General features: G+C 41.7%; 1 protein-coding gene across 1 annotated transcript in view; it reads left to right on the plus strand.

The window, feature by feature from the left end:
• Positions 1 to 10422, plus strand: part of CNTNAP2 (contactin associated protein 2) — a gene marked incomplete at both ends in the record, with an annotated part of 2035904 nt that extends 2025482 nt beyond the window's left edge. The window contains 2 exons of the mRNA XM_082846865.1: positions 4876 to 4956; positions 10223 to 10422. Of these exons, the coding sequence (XP_082702991.1) occupies positions 4876 to 4956; positions 10223 to 10422 (281 nt within the window). The remainder of the gene's footprint in view (positions 1 to 4875; positions 4957 to 10222) is intronic.
• Positions 10423 to 16187: the final 5765 nt, after the last annotated feature.

A 16187-nucleotide genomic window follows, 5' to 3' on the forward strand; every position in this document is an offset into this window, starting at 1 on the left:
AGACAGGCAAGAAATTTAAGGCTAAAGGATTCAAATCTCTTTTTAATATTCCATTCTTATGAATATCTTTCAAATCAGCTTATTGTACTTAAGTACCTGCCTTGAAGCTTCCTCTCTTAATTTTTCACATTCTGTAAAGGCAGTCAAAATTATAATCTGACAGTAATGTTTTAAAGCACAGTTAGCACTGTTCATGATTTCACAAGTGTTACCCTAATGGTGATAACCATTCTCTCTGTGCCGTTTGGGCCCATAGGGAATTGTATCTGGAATATTGGGTTTCTCTTCTTACGATGTTGGTTCAGAGTTCTTAGTTTATCACATTGCTCAGCTGATGCTATCATCATGTGGAATTATCTTTGTCAGGTAAAATGCCTCACATGCTCACTTTTGAAGCCAGACAAGTGCAGTCGGGAGCCTCTAGACATCTGTGGGCCTCCCGAGACAGCCCACCAACCACAGAGAAAACAACTGGGCTAAATCAGTTGGTCGCCTTAATGATGGTGATGACTTGATAAAGCCAGTGTAGCCCCCTTCTTCCTCATCAGAGGCACTTCAGCTTAGTGCCTCCCAAATGGGACGAATACACCAACCTCACAAGGTTCACAGGAGGATGAAATGAGCTAATCCATGAAAAGGACTTAAAACAGCGCCTGACTTGTAGGAAGTGCTATTAATATTATTTCCTAAACAGCTTGCTCCCCAAACTTGAATTTCATGTCAATTTACCTTTTGTGCTCTATGGTAGAAGGAAAACGCTCCTGGGCTGATTCCAGCAGAGCAAACACTTGCTTTTCTGGGCCCCAGAGAGTTTTATATGTGAGGAAAGTATAGTCCAAGTAATGAGTAATTTCATGTAGTCCTAAAATTTAGAGCTTTACCACGCATCCATCACGTACGTGACGATTGGGGGTCTTTGTTGTGCAGTGTCCCTCACCTGGCGGCAGGTACGGGAGAGGCTCAGAGCTAGCTGCCCGAGGAGGGCCGCCCCCTCGCCCCGCCTGGCACACGGACAGAAGAGGCAAGGATTAGACTGTCTTTTGCTTTCCTGATGAAGTCTTCCTAGAAGGTAGCAAAGGGCAGGCAAAGGCCTTTAGAAGTGGAATAAAACAGTCATGGTTTCTATTCTTCGGGGGTAAGGAGGTGTATTTTTACTCACCCTGTCCTAATTTCTGACCATCTTACTATATCTGTATGATTAGGAGGAACAGCTGCCCCTGGGCCTGCTGTTACAGAGTGTGTGTGTTCTTCCCTTTTTTTTCCCAACCTGAAGTTGGAGGAAGGGAAAGGGCAGGTGCACCAGCGCTGAACTCTCAGCTCGCTTCCCAGGTTGAAGACAGAGATGATGGGCAGGGAGGCTGTCTGTGTGTGGAACTGTCCGAGTGTGTTTGGGGGCCTGGGATGCACGTGCCTTCTCTGTGGGCTCTGCAACGTCGGCCAAGCTGTTTAACAGGCACGTCCACGGGAGAAGGATCCCCCACCATCAGTTCCTGCAGCAACATGTCTGCCTGTCCCTGCTGGCGGGAGGCGGGGAGGAGAGCTGATCTGTGGCTGATGGGGCAAAGGAAACATGGTCTGTCCGCGTAAAGGGGATGACCAGACAAACAGGATGTGTGCAAGGGAAACAGGCAGGAACACGCTTCCAGGAGACACTAGATCAGAGCTGGAATAGCAGCACACTTCAGTGTTATCATGTAGGGTGTCAAGTGAGAAAAAACACGCACAACTGAAACGTTGAGAATTATGTTTTACGCAGTGGACACACCGAGGACTCAAGCCCGGGGGCAGGCTCTCAAGTAGCTCCGAGGGACAGCTCCGAAGAGCTTAGGGAGGGGCCTGGGTATACGGGAGTGTTTGCAACCAAAACGAGTAGTTGGTACCTCAAAGGATTACTATTCATTAAAGAAAAACCAGACATCTCAAGTTAATGAAGTTAGCAATTTTTTATGTATGGGAAAATTCCAGAGTCTGGCCTCACGGAGATCATTTCTTTGATAGGCACCTTAACTATCTAGGGCCAGTATCCTGTGTGCTCCATCCTGAATCTCCTCAGGGTGCACTGTGGGGATGGGCGTGGCTGATGGCTCGATGGCAGCAACATCCTTTGACAGGTGACATTCTTTGTCCACAGTGTCATTTGGGTCCCAGAAGAAAAGTGTATTGAATACAGTCTTTGCCTATTCGACACAAATCTGGTCCTGAGACTTAATATCTAAAGTCTATTTTGGAACTCCCCTGGTGGCACAGTGGTTAAGATCCACCTGCCAGTGCAGGGGACACGGGTTCGAGCCCTGGTCCGGGAAGATCCCACATGCCGCAGAGCAGCTAAGCCCATGCGCCACACTACTGAGCCTGCGCTCTAGAGCCCATGAGCCACAACTACTGAGCTCGTGTGCCACAACTACTGAAGCCCGCACACCTAGAGCCTGTGCTCCGCGACAAGAGAAGTCACCACAATGAGAAGCCCGCGCACCTCAACGAAGAGTAGCCCAAAGAGAAGAAGGGCGAACCAGGTGTCCTGACAGAGAGTGCCGTGTGGATGAGCAAAGACACGTCCCCCTCAAGCATCAGGAATCCGTGTGCCTAGAATGTTGAGTTGGAAAAGTGGTTCCATGAGGAAAGAGGCAGGAGAGAAATTCGTCTCAAAGGAAGCCTTCCTCCCCATGTCAAGGAGTTCAGATTTTATAACAGAGGCTATCCTGGGGTATTTTTCATGTTCTTTTCTAGCTCTTATTATTCTCCTTGGGTCATCTCAGGTCACATCCATACCTTCCATTAATGTTTGTATCAATAACTTCAAGAGAACCAGAGAGAGGATGTCAGTCTCTAGGCATCTGTGTTTCTCTGCAGCTTTGTGGCCAAGGATGCAAAGCTCTCTTTGGAGCGGGAACTCTGCTGCGTCCCACCATCCATGTTACCTGAAGCAGAAGAGCAAAGAGTTTTGTAGTGTCATGAATACCAAACAGAATAATGACAAAATTGCCACTGTAATTTTTTTGTTACCAAATATATTTTGCAGATTTATATTATTGATGTTTAAGGGTCAGGAGATTTCTGTGTCTATCCAAAGGAGATGAGAGATATGACCCACTCACCCGAATGTCTAGTCGTTATCGCCATACATCCTCTAGGCACCTCAGATTCAATGTGTCCAAACAAAACAAGTCTGTCTCCCCGATCCCCGAAGAAAAGGCTCTTCCTCCCATAGGCCCTACATAAGCTAAACCATCTGAAAGCTGGCATTTCCTCACCAACTTACTTGTCTGTGTCTTCCTAGCCCTTGAAAGGCAGCACAGGGAAGATTATTGACTTTGGAATTAACCCTACCTGGGTGTTAATCCCAACTAGGCCACTTACAAGCTCCGAAGCTTTTGACTTTTTAGAAGGATGTAGACCAAATAGAGTCCAGAGAAAGGTAAATACAATGTCAAAAGACCTAGAAACTGTGCCGCAGAGGCGCAGTGAAGGTGCAAGCCTTTATCCTTGGAAAACAGCTCTCAGTCTTTGAAGGGGGGTTGACGTCAGGGAATTATGTGTATTGATAACCAAATCTTACTGTGTCCTATGAGTGTGTGAGTTACAACATGGAAGCTGCCCCACAATTTCAGGCAGTTCACTATAAACATGGTCATAACTAAAACCACATCCTTGCTTCAGATTAGTATTTTGACTATATAAACCAGACTCTTCAATGAGGCGTGGAAAGTTCTCATTAATAACAATTTTCATCTTTTTTTATTGTTTACTGTATATCCCCAGCACTTAGAATAGCGCCTGACAAGTGGTAGGCATTCTGCAAAGGCTTGTTGAAATAGGGAGAGAAATAGAAAATTTATTAGGCAGTTAATATTCTTCTCAACACTTATATTATCCTCTTACAAATTCCTGAAGTGTACAGTGTTTTACTAGAGCCATGTAAAATATTCATTTAAAGAAATGATTACTTTTTAAAACAAAAACACTAATTTGAAAAGATACATGCACCCCAATATTTATGGCAGCATTATTTACAATAGCCAAGATATGGAAGCAACCTAACTGTCCATCAACAGATGAATGGATTAAGAAGATGTGGTACCTATATATACAATGGAATACTACTCAGCCATAAAAAGGAATGAAATTTTGCCATTTACAGCATGGATGGACTTGGAGGGCATTATGCTAAGTGAAATAAGTCAGAGAAAGACAAATACTGCATGATGTCACTTACATGTGGAATCTAAAAAATACAACAAACTAATGACTATAACAAAAACGAAGCAGCCTCACAGATATAGAGAACAAACTAGTGGTTACGAGTGGGGAGAGGGAGGGGGAGAGGGGCAAGATAGGGGTAGGGGGCCAAGAGGTAATGGAGTATAACCTTTAAGAATTGTGAATCACTATATTGTACACCTATAACTTATATAATATTGTACATCAGCTATACTTCAATTTTAAAAAATATTTTTTAATGATTACTTTTTAAATTAATGCTGTAAGCTGTAAAAAGCTCATTGGCGAGTATATCCAGTGCCACCAGTTATGAAAGGGATAAAAGTGGGTTGGAAGCAGATTTCAGCCAAACTTAAGGAAAAGTATTCTAATACATAAACTTGTCTGTCAGTGGAACCAAAGCAAGCCAGCTCAGGTAGTTCTAAGATTTGTTAATACTCCTCCCAAAGAGGTACGCTGTTCATCTGGGACTTGTACAAAGGCAAACAGCAGACACTGAAGTGGCTGTGATTCTTGTGGGAAACAACAGCAGAATGGGTTTAGATGAAATGGAGATCTCATTTGCGAAAACAGGCTGTTGAAGGGTTGTATGAAAAACTAGGTATCAAATTATCTGGGATAAATGATATATATGTCTTTTCATTTCTTCCTCTACAGCCAGTGCTGATTTTCCGTATAACCCAGGACAAGGCCAAGCTATAAGAAATGGAGTCAACAGAAACTCGGCCATCATCGGAGGTAGGTGCCTTACAGGACAGGCTTTCCTGTAACTTCTCATCTGTGGGGAGTAGTCACTTTCAATAAAACCGTAGTCTAGGGGAAAAGGGGTTATCTGGATTTGTACTTTATTCATTTCGCCATTTAAATATGACTGAAGGTTGAGAAGTACACATTGTGGAGAAAGTGTGGTCAATGTAACCTGGCTACTTTTTATGCTGACTTATAAAAAAAAAAAAAGAACAGTAGTAGGGAGCTAGCCAGCATCAGAATATGCAAGCAGGCAGTCATGGCAACAGCCAGAGCGTTTCTTTATGCCCTCCAGTCTTTTCCACTCTCATCCCCTTGCATCCCAAATGGTCCATAATAGCTTACTACAAAATCAGGAAGGACTCTGCCAGTCTGGTTTCAGTTATCGTAATAAAAATTATCAGAAAATTAATAAGCAGGGACTTCCCTGGTGGTCCAGTGGGTAAGACTCCGTGCTTCCAATGCAGGTGGCAGGGGTTCGATCCCTGGTTGGGGAACTAGATCCCGCGTGCATGCTGTAACTAAGAGTTCACATGCCGCAACTAAAAGTCTGCATGCCACAGCTAAGAAGTCCACATGCTGCAACTAAGACCCGGTGTAGCCAAAATAAATAAATAAATATTTTTTTAAAAAGAAAATTAATAAGCCAGAGTATCTAAAATATTCCAGTCTTTTCTTCTCACCAGAATACCTGCAGAATAATTCGACTCTCCTAGTATAGTTCCTCGTGTTTGGATCAGTATCAATAACCCTGTTGCCTGTTGCCTTCTTTTCTCCCTGCTTCTTCTGCCTTATTTCATAAAAATGTTTCCTGCCTCTCTAAGTATGGCTAATATCGTAAGCTTATCAAGGGTTTTAAACTCAGCCAATCAACTCAGCTCATTCAGTAGGTTTATTTTCCACAGGAAGAAAGTAAACACCTATATGTATATATGTGACTGTGAAATTAGAATACATTCAAAATGGTGCTCAAAGCACATTGTTCAAAGTTCTGGTATAATCCTTATCCTCATTGTTTTTGCTTTTTTAAGACCAACTTTACTGAAGTATAATGTGCACTTATTTAAGTGTAGCACGTCAGTGACTTTTGACAGACACATACGCCCATAACCACAGCTACAGTCAAGACACAGAACATTTCCCTCCACTGAAAGTTCTCTTGTGCCCCCTTTGTAATTCATCCTTCCCTCTTCCCCACTTGCTTTTGTCACATAGATTACTTTTGCCTCTTTTAGGGTTTCATATGAATGGAATCACATAGTATGTAATCTGTTGTACCTTCTGTCACTCAACATAACGTTTTTGTTTTTTTAATTAATTTATTTATTTTTGGCTGCATTGGGTCTTCATTGCTGCGTGTGGGCTTTCTCTAGCTGTGGCGAGCGAGGACCACCCTTCATTGTGGTGCGCGGGCTTCTCATTGCGGTGGCTTCTCTTGTGGAGCTCAGGCTCTAGGCGCGCGGGCTTCAATAGTTGTGGCTTGCAGGCTCTAGAGTGCAGGCTTAGTAGTTGTGGCGCACGGGCTTAGTTGCTCCGTGGCATGTGGGATCTTCCCAGGCCAGGGCTCAAACCCGTGTCCCCTGCATTGGCAGGCGGATTCTTAACCACTGCACCACCAGGGAAGTCCTGACATAACATTTTTGAGATCTATCCACATTGCTGTATGTACCAGTGGTCTGTTAATTTTTATTGCCAAGTTGTATTCCATTGTATGAAGGTATTATAATTTGTTTTATCTACTCACCTGTTGACAGGTGTTTGGTTTGTTTCCAGATTTGGGCTATTTTGAAGATAAAGCTGCTATGAATATTCTTGTCCAAGTCTTGTGTGAACAAAAGTTTTTGCTTCTCTTTGGTAATCCCTAGGAGTGCAATTGCTGGATTATAGAAAGAAGATATTTAACTTTATAAGAAATTCCCGTATAGTTTTCCAAAATGGTTGAACCATTTTACACTCCCATAAGCAATATTTGAGAGATCACGTTGCTTCACAATCTTACCAACACTTGGTATTGTCATTCTTTTTCATTGTGCCCATCTAGTAGATGAGTAATGGTAACTCATTGTGGTTTTAATGTGTAGTTATCTGATGACTAGTAATGTCAAGCATCTTCTCATGTGCTTATTGCCACTTGCAAATCTTTTGTGAAGTGTCTGTTTAAATCTTTCCCATCTTTTTTTTTCTTTTTTTTTTACATCTTTATTGGAGTATAATTGCTTTACAATGGTGTGTTAGTTTCTGCTTTATAACAAAGTGAATCAGTTATACATATACATATGTTCCCATATCTCTTCCCTCTTGCGTCTCCCTCCCTCCCACCCTCCCTATCCCACCCCTCTAGGTGGTCACAAAGCACCGAGCTGATCTCCCTGTGCTATGAGGCTGCTTCCCACTAGCTATCTACCTTACGTTTGGTAGTGTATATATGTCCATGCCTCTCTCTCGCTTTGTCACAGCTTACCCTTCCCCCTCCCCATATCCTCAAGTCCATTCTCTAGTAGGTCTGTGTCTTTATTCCTGTCTTACCCCTAGGTTCTTCATGATATATTTTTTTTCTTAAATTCCATATATATGTGTTAGCATACGGTATTTATCTTTCTCTTTCTGACTTACTTCACTCTGTATGACAGACTCTAGGTCTATCCACCTCATTACAAATAGCTCAATTTCGTTTCTTTTTATCCCATCTTTTAATTAGACTTTTTTGACTTCCTGCTATTGAGTTGTAAGAGTTCTTCTTACATTCTGGATACAACTCCTTTCTCAGACATATGTATTGTGAATATTTTCTCCTAGTCTGTGACTTGCCTTTTCATTTTCTTAGTGGTATTTTTTTGAAAAGCAGGAGATTTTAATTTTGATAAAGTCCAATTTTTCTAACCTTTTTTTTTTTTTTTTTTTGCGGTACGCGGGCCTCTCACTGTTGCGGCCTCCCCCGTTGTGGAGCACAGGCTCCGGACGCGCAGGCCCAATGGCCCAGCCGCTCCGCAGCACGTGGGATCCTCCTGGACCGGGGCACGAACCCGCGCCCCCCGCATCGGCAGGCGGACCCTCAACCACTGCGCCACCAGGGAAGCCCTAACCTTTTTATAGTTTGTGATTTTTTTAATTCTTTCTAAAAAATCTGCCTACCCCAAGGTCATGAAGATCTTTTCCTATGTTTTCTCCTAGAAGTTTTTTAGTTTTCATTTTTATTTTTCAGTCTATAATCACTTTGAGTTCACACCTATATATAGTATGAGTTAAAAGTCAAAGTTATTATTTGCCAAATGAATATCTAGTTATTCCAAGATCGCTTCTTGAAAAGTGTCTATTTTTTTCCAATTTAATTTCCATGGCACTTTTGTCAAAAGTCAGTTGGCTGCATATGTGTATGTCTTTTTTCCGGGTTTTCTGTTCCGTTTTGTTGATCTATATGTCTTTCTTTGGCCAATACCATGCTTATTTTATTGTTGTATCTTTATAGTAAGTCTTGAAATAAGCAGTGTAACTGCTACAATCATTACTTTTTTTTTTTTTCAAAATCATTTTTACTCTTCTGAGTCCTTTGCGCTGCCATATAAAATTCAGAATCAGCTTATACATTTCTACCAAAAAAAAGTTCACTCTGATTTTCATTAGGATTGCATTAGATCTATAAATGAACATCTTAACAATATTGACCTTGAAGTATGGTATATTCATCCATTTATTCAGGTTTCCTTTAGTTTCTCTCAGCAAGGTTTTATGATTTTCAGTGTACAGTCTAGAACATCTGTGTTCAATTTGTTCTGTTATAAATGGCATTATTTTATTACTTTCATTTCCAAGTGTTTCTTGCTAATATGTAAAAATACAAATTTCGCTTTGCTAAATTTATTGTTAGTTCTAACAACCTTTTTCTATATATTCCTTAGAATTTTCTCCATAGACAATCCCATCACCTGAGACTAGTGTTCTTACTTCTTCCCAATCTGTACACTTTTTTATTTCTTTTTCTTGCTTTATTGCACTGTCTAGGGCTTTCAGTACAATCATGGATAAACGTGTTGAGACCTGACAGTCTTGCCTTAGGGGGAATGTGTTTAATCTTTCACTATTAAATACAATATTAGCTGTAGATTTCTCAGAGATGCCCTTGATCGGGTTGAAAAGTGTCTTTCTCTTGATAGTTTCCTGACAGACTTCATGATGAATGGGTATTGAAGTTTGTCGTATGCTTTTGTGCATCTGTTAAGATGATCATATGGTTTTTCTCCTTTATTTGTTTAATGTGGTAAATTACACTGCTTAATTTTTTAATATTAAATCAATCTTACATTCCTAGAATTAACACCACTTTGTCATAATATATTATTTTCTACCTATTGCTGGGTTCGATGCTAAAATTTTATTAAGAAGGTATATGGCTCCATCATTTTCTTTTCCTATAATGTGTTTGTCTGGTTTTAGTGTCAGTATAATGCTGGCCTCATAAAATGAGTTGAGTGGTATATCCTTCTCCTCTATTTCCAAACATATGTGTAGGATTGGTATTGCTTCCTTAGATCAAGTTTGTTAATAGTGTTTTTGAGGTCTTCTAAATTCTTACTGATTTTCTGTTTAATTGTTCTATCATTACTAAGAGAAGAATGTTGAAATCTCCAAATATAATTGTGATTTGGTCTAAATCTCCTTTCAGTTCTGTTAGTTTTTGTTGCTGCTGTTGACTGAAAAAAAATGCACAGCCTAGATGTTGAGAATTATGTCTTATTCAGTGGACAAAACTGAGGACTTAAGCTCAGGACACAGCATCTCAGATAACTCTGAGGGGCTGCTTCAAAGAGACAGGGGGAGCCAGGATACAGAGGAGTTTTTGCAACAGAGACCAGGTAGTCGGAACATCAAAAGATTACTATTCATTAAAGAAAAACAGACATCTCAAGTTAAGGAATTTAGCGCTTTTCCATTTATGGGGAGATGCAAGAGTCTGGGCTCACTGAAATCATTCCTTCAACAGGCACCTCAGCTCTCTGGGGCCAGTATCCTGCACTTTCTCACCCTGAGTTCCCTCAGGGCTCCCCACCTGGGGCAGCTCTAGTGGCTGACTGCTGCAACATCCTTTGTTTACTGGTATGGCAGGCAGCGTTGTTAGCCCACATTGTTGTTGTCGGTTTGGGGTTCTGTGTCTCGAATGGGAGAGGGCAGCACTTGAGGGAACGATGGTGAAGCAGGGGAAAAGTGTTGGCGTGATATACAGGATTTGGTTAACCTCTAGTCCCTCTGCTGTCTCCACCAGGGGTCATTGCCGTGGTAATCTTCACCATCCTCTGCACCTTGGTCTTCCTTATCCGGTACATGTTCCGTCACAAGGGCACCTACCACACCAACGAGGCCAAGGGAGCAGAGTCGGCAGAGAGCGCGGACGCCGCCATCATGGGCAACGACCCCAACTTCACAGAGACCATTGACGAAAGCAAAAAGGAATGGCTCATTTGAGGGGCGGCTCTTTGGTGATGGGATGAGGGCAGGGGGAGTGACTGGGGAGGAGGGCAAGGGACAGAAGCACCCTACTTCGTACTCCTGAGCACATCCTACAAATATTAGCACAAGTTGGGGGAGGCAAGCGACAGAAAACTCCTGAGACTGACGGCCACAAGAAATACTTTCTGATATTTCTTTATAGCTGAGTTTCCCCTTCTGTATCAAAACAAAATAATACAAAAAATGCTTTTAGAGTTTAAGCAGTGGTTGAAACTTGTAGGTACTACCTGTCTTATTTTGTGTGTGTTTAGAGGTGTTCTAAAAACCCATGGTAACAGGGCAAGCTTCCTACATTTTTCAGAGCCCTTAGAATGGGGATATTTTTTCTTGAGAAAAGCTGATGCGCAGTATACATGACTTCCAGCATTTTCTTCCTTTTACATAGAGTCAGCCTCTAACGGGCTACTGTAGTAACTAGTTCGTGTTCACGTAATATTTCTTTTGGTGTCCTGTGAATTGGAAAAGGAGAGATGGGGCACAGAGAACCTATGATTTGACAGTTCTCAAAGAGACCTCAGTCTGTGCAGCTCTCTGAGAGTTCCCACCAGAAACAGCTGGAGGAAGAGGGGGTGTGGCCCCTCTTGTGTGACAACGTGTGATCAGTACAACCGAGAGCAGCTTTCAGAACCGAGGAAGCAGTTTCCTGTTGGGATCGTTGGTTTTATAGTTCATCAGATTCTGCAAGATAATACTGTTCCACGTCTGCAGTCTTAGCCCTATCCAGTGTCTGTAACTATCAGCTACGATACCTGGTGACCAGCTGTTACAAAAAAATTTTCCCTCTGCTTTACCTACAACATATTGGGTTAGCTTGTATGTGTGTGTAAGCACCTCAGTGGGTAATTAGAGCCAGATGTTAAGACTTGTCTGCTCTGTTTCTTTTATAGTTGGTAGCAAGAGTACGGATACTTCCTAGTAAATGCATAAATTATGTTGGTCTTCTTATTTTGCTTTAAATCTCTAGTCTTTAAGCCCCGGGACAAGATCCTAGCAGACAGTGTCCTCTGAATGGATGAACCAAAATAAAGCCAAGTTGTGACTGCTAGTTTTGTTATTGCTGTTACTCTGGAATCATGTGGAACACGCTGCTGTATTTTAACTCATCTACTTCCATGTATTGTTCCATCCTAAACAGACACACTGCCATGATTCAGGGGCCTTCTTTGGCAGATCCATTTGAATCTCAGGTTCATCACAACCTGGTAACTGATTATTGCCTCTCAGAGAGTGGACATGTCTGGTCAAGCAGACCTCAGTTTAATCAGGAACCTTCATCAACTAATTCCAGCAAGTAACTATTTATTTAAAAATAATCGACTGTGTGTGTAGGCAGGTGGGACAATGCTCCTACAGGAGGATCCAAAACATAATTTCATTTATTTATTTTAAAAGAAGGTGACACAAAAGTTATTTCTAGAATGACTACCATTTATGAACCTTATAGTTCAGGCTGTTATACTTAATAAGTACCTCAAAAATTTTTTTTAGACTCCAGCATTTTGAGGAATTAAATAGCCCTTTTTTCTTTCTCCCCCTGGAAGGAGGTGAGATGAGGGTGAAAAGGTACTGATGTTATTGTTCTGTTGGAAATTCTAGTTCATTTGGATTATATTTTCAGGGTACTTGGGATGCCTGACTTATTGGAGGACCTCAGTTTCTTGAGTGATGGAAAATGTTATCCAGAGCTGTACATGGCACCAGTGCCTGACAAAAGGAGACAGTGGACCAGTTAATTCACATTCAAGTGAAGGTCATAAAACAAAAGAGAATCCTAGCGCCCTTTTACAGTTGCTGACCTCGGGCACTGTCATAACCACCCTTTATTTAAAAAGGTCTTGATCATCCTTCCATAAAATGCATTTACCATGAAAAGCATTTATTAATGACCAAATATTAGAACAACATAACATTTACAAATGACATATTGAAGATAAAGGTTATTTATTTGACCAAGATGACTACCATTAAGGGATTCATTTATATATTTTCAAAATGAAAGAGCAAATCTTAAACATTATGTTTAAAAATGTTTCTGATTTCTTAATACCTGTTTGATAGGTATTACTTTTGCACTTAACAAATAGCATCAGGTGGAAATTTATTATTTATTGCATTTGCCATGAGAACTTTATTCTTTATACATTGTCTGAGCACTTTCCCTTTCTTTCCAAAATGATTAAGAAATTAAAACAGTCAAACATAGCCCCTTATGCTGAAATGTTCTCACCCTTTCTCTTCTCTGTCTTCTTTTCTTTTTCCTGCCATAAAAAGTGAAAAATAAAACCTAACACTTCTCCCCAGATTTTCAAACCTAGGGCACCGGGGTGACCGCGGGGACCCGTGTTTCTCCCACCTCAGCATCGTTTGAGATTTACAGACGCATGACACGGCCTCTGCCCTGAAGGCGGTTACAGCCCAGCCAACGGACAGGACACAGAAAAAGTGGATGAGGTATTAGTAATGAAGTAAAGGGCCGAATACGTGCTAGACATCTTCTCTTTGGGACTGCAGTCTTCACCCAAGTTCCTAAAGTTATTTGTGAAGGCCACATACAGTACCTTCTTAAATGCTAAATAATTTTGTTTTATGTGCAGAAAAGAAGACAGCTCTTTTTTCCAGCTCCCCAGGCAGCCATGACATTATGACCCAAGCTCAGGGCCCAGTCCTGCTTTGTCAGTCATATCCTGCAAAAGCCTGGTGTCTTATAACCCGATACCTTACCAATCAAGCACAAAGAGGCTAGTGGTAGTCCCTTTAAATAATAAAAGAATCAGAACAAAAACAAAAAGTTTTCTTTAAATAAGAGGTGGTTTTCAAGTTGCAGGAGAAGCTGACAGTTGATTTCGGGTTGTTTGTGCAGGAAACATCCTCCGTGTATAAAGCAAGCATCTCTGTTTTGAGTTGCTAGGATTGGGGTCTTCAAATGAATGCAAAATCAGTCCCCATCTGCGCTCTCAATGTACTCCCTTGAGCTCAAGGATGCTAGCTCAGGAGGTAAGAGGTTATATTCTTAAGTTCTTCTCTGGCCCTTCATAGTATATAAGACAACATTTCCCTTGTGGCTTTCAAACATCTGCTCAAAAAAGAAAAGAAAAAAAAAAGGTGTGAGAGAGAGACCTGTTGTGTGGGAGATTTTATTGAGGATCTGGGGATAAGAGTTTGAGAGCCTTTATTGGAAAATTTCCTGTTGCTCCGTGTTTGACAAATCAGCATCCTTTACTAAGAGGAGCAGGATTTCAGAGGCACAGGAAAGAGAGTTGGCGTGAGCCCGAGAGTGGATCTTAACGTTGTTGTTGAACATCTGTGGGGCAGCCACCAGATGGCACTGAGAGCTGGGCACAAAGACACAGACCACAGAAAGCTCCAAAGGAAGAGCTAACAGCTACCGTTAGGAAAATGCAGTGTCAGTGTAGCGTCGGGATGAAACTATCAGTTCCTTCTATAACAGGATCTGTACTTTTCTGTTCTTCCACACGTTCTTTTTCGCCCTGTCCTTTCTCTTTTGGTGTAAACGTTTTCATGGTCCCTTGATGTCTCACACCTCCAAACTAATGATTAGCACCTGATTGGAACCTCTTAATATATTTTTTTTCCTTTTCACCATCCTGCCAAGCAGTTTTCAAAAAGAAAGGCAACAATTAGTAAATTGAATTCCGATGAGCCAGCCAAAAATAGGTCTAACTTGCTAGTCCCACCTCATCCTGAAATAGATGAGAAACCAATAGTGTTTCTAAGTGATCTGGGCTAAAACACGATAGGTGCCGTTTCTAAAATGATGTTTTGGTGAGAGGTGATCCCTAGAGCTGACCCTTTCTCTCTCCCTGACGTGCTCTGTAACCTTGGCCAGCTCGCTGAACGTCTGTTCCTTTTCGCCCCATGTGTAAGGCAGAGCTGTTTTATCCACTTCCTGAGACAATGGTGCAGTGCCGTGGATGCTTGACTGTGGACACTTTGAAACCCAAATACAAAGGCCAAAGTCAGTGGACCTACGGGAAGACTTAGTTTCCAGCTCGTGGTTGTAAGTCACATCCAAAGAAACCACGCATCCATGTCCAGGAGTGTAGAGACGTGAAGCAGTGCTGTACGATTACTAGATTATAAATCAGGTAGACTGCCAGGGAGCTAATCCGTCAACACTGGGAGATGCAACACAGCCAAAGGCCAGAGAAATCAAAACGCCACATGTATAAAACCCTAAGTTCCCACCTGGGTGTGACTTGTTGCTTACACGCGCCCCAGTATGATTATAAATAAGACAACATTGAAAAGCAAATGTGACTGTTTCACGTAGCCCCATGGCCCTGTGCCTACACTACATACACCCTGCATGATGATGTTGGAAACTTTAAATTTATTTCACAGCAGTATTTTTTGGGTACAAGTGGTTCGTGAAACTCATTATCCATGAAAACAGGGAAACCGTGTTGAAAAGTTGGTTATCTCCCATGGAGCAAAGACTAGCAAAAGGTAATAGAGATACCTGGGCACACGGGTATTAATACCCAGCAGGCACTTACGAGTTTATTTTCCAGATGAAAATGTGCTTTAAGAGCAGGTCTACTTAGAGGGGCTGCACCACTTTCCGAGTCCCAATTTTTTTTCAGCAACTGCTGGACCCTGAGATGGTCATGGAAACGTGGAGTCGCCTCCCATCTGGTAGGCCAAGAAACAGTTCTCAGTGTCACTGATTCTACTTTTTGTCTTGTCAGGTTTCTTTTTGTTTGTTTGTTTTTTCAGTGAGCATGGTGAACTGCAGAGGTTAGGGTTGTGAAAAGCTGGGCTAATATTCTTTCTGTAAAGTCAATTAGGCTTCCATCCCTGTGAAATGACACGAAATTTTGCTCTCTGAAAGCAACAGCATGTAAACTAGAATGAAAGAAGGAAATCATGTATGTATGCCTACTATTCTTTGTGAATGTCTTTCATTTAACTAAAATTATATTAGAAACTGGATTGATAAATAAAAAAGTCCAAAATAGTTTTAATTATCCTAAAAGCGATTCTTTGTGTTTTGTTCCACCTGATTCTCTTAGAAGCTATTTTCAACCTTCAGCAAAGAAAGTTTCAGGCACTGAAGTACACATCTCTTTGGAATATAATCTTTCCGAAAGCTGTGGCGAACTGGTCGCTCCGCAAAGACAGGTCTCGTATGGGTGCGTCCATCGTTAACCTCCATTTGCCGCAAGCTCCTCCCTGCACCCCATTTTTCTTTAAGTGGCTTAATGGATATTGGCTTCAGGTTTTGGATTAGTTTACACACAGCTTGGTAAATTATGGTTGGAGCTCCATGATGTCCAGAGTATATTCTGAGCCCAATTTGGGATGAGGGAGTAACGCTGGGTAATGGACAAATAGATCCAGGCCAGTGAACTAGGTAACAGGAATTTACAACGTGTCTGGAGATGCAGATCTTTCTGAATGCACTCCTGTGCATTAAGGGCTGCAGTTCTTAGTTCTTAGTCCCATTTTCTAGTCTTCAGTTACCATTGGGAAGCCATTTCCTGCTAATCAACTTTCAGTGAAGCATTGAAATGTACTCCAAAGAAGTGTGAATTCCAGTGAAAAGCCCAGCCTCTCTGTGCTTCAGCGATTCCCAAAGCCAATCAATAGAAATAACTCTGAAGTCTGTTTAGAAGGCGTTGTGCCCTGAGGTTCTTTGTCGGGATTCTGCTTTGCAAGTGTGATCCAACAGGTGTGGGGAGAATGTCAGAAAGTCCCCT

This window comes from Leucopleurus acutus (assembly GCF_964270905.1).
Source record: "Leucopleurus acutus genome assembly, chromosome: 9".
Lineage (NCBI taxonomy): Eukaryota > Metazoa > Chordata > Mammalia > Artiodactyla > Delphinidae > Leucopleurus > Leucopleurus acutus.